Source organism: Limulus polyphemus, unplaced genomic scaffold (assembly GCF_000517525.1).
Source record: "Limulus polyphemus unplaced genomic scaffold, Limulus_polyphemus-2.1.2 Scaffold7327, whole genome shotgun sequence".
Taxonomy (NCBI): Eukaryota; Metazoa; Arthropoda; class Merostomata; order Xiphosura; family Limulidae; genus Limulus; species Limulus polyphemus.
Genome location: NW_013672937.1, coordinates 22,502 through 27,025, shown reverse-complemented (window position 1 = coordinate 27,025; position 4,524 = coordinate 22,502). Strand labels below are relative to the sequence as shown.

At 32.1% G+C, this 4,524-nt stretch overlaps 1 protein-coding gene across 4 annotated transcripts in view; it reads right to left on the bottom strand.

Moving 5' to 3' along the window:
- Nucleotides 1–4,524, bottom strand: part of LOC106474527 (DNA repair protein complementing XP-A cells-like) — a 12,150-nt gene that overhangs the window by 4,447 nt on the left and 3,179 nt on the right. For all 4 annotated transcript variants that reach the window (XM_013935218.2, XM_022402852.1, XM_022402851.1 and 1 more), the window contains exons 2-3: nucleotides 2,472–2,590; nucleotides 1,497–1,715 (exon numbers count right to left, since the gene is read on the bottom strand). In XM_013935218.2, the coding sequence (XP_013790672.1) occupies nucleotides 1,497–1,715; nucleotides 2,472–2,587 (335 nt within the window). In that variant the 5' untranslated portion in view covers nucleotides 2,588–2,590. The remainder of the gene's footprint in view (nucleotides 1–1,496; nucleotides 1,716–2,471; nucleotides 2,591–4,524) is intronic.

Here is a 4,524-nt window from a genome sequence, read left to right as displayed (position 1 = left end):
CTGTAGTATGGTCTACAATAATGAAGTGTTGATATCTACATATATCACTACAATACCAATAGGTGTAGTACATGTCCATATTCCGGTGTAGTGGAGGCTACAACAATAACAGTTTATCCTCTTATTGTATAATGGATATCAACATGTTAAAACCAGTGTAGTGTGGTTTTAAAAATCTGAGCTATGTAGAGAGGCTTTAGAACTTCTGAGTGAACTGTCACTGTGAAGCCTGTTTTAGTAACAGAGACTGGAAAGTAATAGTGATTTAATGGAAATACATATCAGCTTTGAGTTACATTTGTTCTCATGATTATAAACTTCTAGAATACCTTACTTGATAATACATTACGCGTAATAAGTTAAAATTTCATCCAGCTTCATATAGAGATTTTAAAGAATACATTTAGGCTTAGACGGTGCTCATCGTTTGAAAGCGTACAGGAGCAGCTGATCAGCTAAATACCCTTTTAACTATCTTCCTCTGGGTCAGCCAAGTTTGTGACACGAAACTGAATTTTATAGTTTCCATACTATAACTTCTAATATGTTCTGTGTATCTTCTCGAAATTTTACAAGCTTTCAGTAGTCATTATGTGTTTTGTAGACAAAAACTCAGAATTGTTAATGAAGTATTTTCCTAAACCTTTCTCCAGGAATATATGGGATGAAGGGGTTGACTTCTCCGAGTGCAAAGTGATTTTTCATGTTAAGATTAAAAATACTTTTCTTCATCTGAAAAATCTCAAATTTCATTTGCATAATTTTTAAAACCCGCTAAATAATTTTTAAACAATTTTTATCGGTAAAACTTTATATCTTATCTGTTATTTTCTTTACCCTAACTCTATGCAAGGTTGTAAAATCAAATTGTAATAAGTATAAATTACCCTTTTTTCTTTCTAGAATGACTTCAAATTGTAACATTTGTTTATCCTAAATAGCTTTAAACAGTAGACATCTGTTTATACTTAAATTTTATTACCCTCTGAACTGTGTATACTTTATATTCCCACCACACAAGTTTTAAACCACTTGGCAAATTTCAAAATTCTTATACTAGGGGAAATTAAGGATTTTTTTCTAAATATTGACTTAAAAAATTAAAACTTATATTAAAGTTTGGATTACTAGCTATGTTTTGGTGTCAAGTTTATTCACATACCATGACAAAAAGCACTTGAAATAAATTTTGAATGTAACCCCGTGACATGCACAGAAAAGGATGCCCATAGTATCCTTGTTTTTATATAATAACAAACATAATTTTAAAAACCTAAATACAGACTTTTAAAATAGTTAAATAACTTACTTGATGATATGATGTATAATGGATATGGATGTTAGTTTTTATTTCTAATGAGCTATAAGGTTTTGAAAGTTTAGTGGTTGTTGTGGTATTCTACTTTTTTATAAAATACAAATATTTTTGTGCTATTTTGTTTATGAATGTTTTACAGAAGCCATTGAAGAACCCAAAATTTCATCTATTTTCTTACCTACAACTATCACAGACCAGTACATCAAAATGAAGGCTAAGATACGAGTGAACAAAATCGTCTCCACATTCTTCACATTGTGGCCTAACCACCGGTGGAGCCGGAAGGATAACCACTCGTCTTGTTGGTAAATCTTCTTCTGTTTCTTCCAGCAGAAATCCACCACCACTATCTTTAGGTCTTCCTCTTAAGTTAGTTGTCTTGTTTTCAACTGCTTCCCTACCATACATAGATACATATAAATAATTACAGGTACTGGGACATAGAAAAAAATACATATTCCCTATTTAGATGTTGTATAACTACAATAACATAACTAACATTAATATTACATTGTTGTACAAATGTAATAACAAACTAACATCAATATTACATTGTTGTATAACTACAATAGCACAACTAACATTAATATTACATTGTTGTATAACTACAATAGCACAACTAACATTAATATTACATTGTTGTATAAATGTAATAACAAACTAACATCAATATTACATTGTTGTATAACTACAATAGCACAACTAACATCAATATTACATTGTTGTATAACTACAATAGCACAACTAACATCAATATTACATTGTTGTACAACTACAATAGCACAACTAACATTAATATTACATTGTTGTATAACTACAATAACACAACTAACATCAATATTACATTGTTGTACAACTGTAATAACAAATTAACATCAATATTACATTGTTGTATAACTACAATAGCACAACTAACATCAATATTACATTGTTGTACAACTGTAATAACACAACTAACATCAATATTACGTATGCTAACATCTAGCATCTTCGTATTACACAAACACTTTCAGCAATTTGATGTTTACAAAATAAAACATCATCCACACAAGGAATTTGTAACTGAGTGTAAGTACAATTAACATTTACCTCTATATAGGACTTACAGTTTTGTAAATACAACTACTACTACGCTATACTTTTATTTTTTTACCGGACTTGGGGACACTGCTTCGCCAATCTGGCCTGCCGTAGGAGGAGTGCTCTCTGTCTGTTACGTTCGACCCGGGCTTGCTGCGACGGGGTCAGTTTAGCATCAGAACTTTGCATTTTCTATGAGAAAAAACCAAATAAGTATACATTTAGATAGTCTAACTTATCATTTTGTTATTTAAAGCTAAACACATTGATAATCTGTGAAACACAAAAGTTGATAGTCACAACATGGTAAACACGAGCACTTCTGAATGGTAAAAAATCTGTTCTGGTGAACTTGAAAATGTAATTTTAACTTAATGCTTGCTTTGGAGCAATCATTAACATTTATATTTTAAACAGGCAAAAGTTTCTCTGTAATTTGGAGATAGTGAATTATATTTTTGGATTATGAAGTTCTGATCAGCTGATACACAGAATTTATTTGTGGTTTGAAGATGATATACAGGAGGGATTCCAAAACTGGAGACCACAGATCCCTGGGGACCTCAGAATAACTTCAGGAGCCCATAGCAAATTCACAGTATTGTCAAGGTACTCAGTATCTATGGGTTTAATGGGTCTCAGTCAGGATGAAGAATGATCTGGAGGGTCTTGTGTTGATAAAGACCCATGATAAAAGAGTACTTGCCAGAATACTAGTGTAAACCTCACCACATCTTGTCATACTCTTTCTGACAACCATGCATCTTAAAAATAAGCCTGCAGTATAGTTTCTATTCCAAAAGTCTACACTGTAAGGATCATGTCCAAAGGACACTCCTCTTTCCTGCAGCTTTCCATAAATCATCTAGTGTATGAGGACAGCAGTTTCTCAGCTCCTGTTTCAACAGTCTGATCACACAGAAATCCAAGGGTGCTACATATGGCAACTTGACTGATATGTCTTTATATTGAGCAGCATGACTACTTGATTCATTCCTTGAGGTATGTGATGGTTTAAAGGGTGATATGAATGGAAGCCTTATCTTGGTAAACTCATACCCAGTTGGCCTCATTTCCAGATGAAGATCATTCTTGATTATATTGCATACTGTTGCTTGGAGCATGTGGATTGCTTTTGACATTGAGCTTTCTGTTCATGGATTCTCACATGTTACAAGATGCCACACTTTGCTTGAATACAACTTGTTTCGAGTATCTTTTTAGATGATCCGAGTGCCTCAAGTTCATCCATATTCCTTTGTTTTACAATGCCATTAAGTACAAGGAACATCCCAGATTTAAACACATCTTCATGATATAATATTCTACCTCAGAATGAGCTGTTATATACCCTACCCAAAAGGTATTACATCACCTGTACATTTGATACATACCATTCCACTATAATTATATACTAACTGTGATTGATATATTTAAAATTGTTTAATGTAACATACTAAAACCTCTGTAATGCAAAACATTTCATTTCTATTATTAAACTAGTGTTGGTATATCTTTAAACAAATCCTTCGCTGTTTCACTTATAATATTAATCCTTTCCTTATCAAGTCAGAATTCCTAAGTTGGGACCACTAATATGTATATATTAATTGAAGCATATTATCTGTGTTAATCACTTACAAAACTATAAAGCCATTACAAAAGGTGCTTACTTCAACTCATACAGCAAACTTTGTAACAGAATATGTACATACAATACCAATAGGTGTAGTACAGTGATATATGTAGATATCAACACTTCATTACTGTAGACCATACTACATGGTATAGTGGAAGCTACAACAATAACAGTTTATCCTCTTATTGTATAATGGATATCAACATGTTGGTTTTAACATGTTGATATCCATTATACAATGAGAGGATAAACTGTTATTCTAGTAGCTTCCACTGTTGTTGTTGTATCTTCCACTACACTGGTTTTAACATGTTGATATCCATTATACAATAAGAGGATAAACTGTTGTTGTTGTAGCTTCCACTACACTGGTTTTAACATGTTGATATCCATTATACAATAAGAAGATAAACTGTTGTTGTTGTAGCTTCCACTACACTGGTTTTAACATGTTGATATCCATTATACAATAAGAGCATAAACTGTT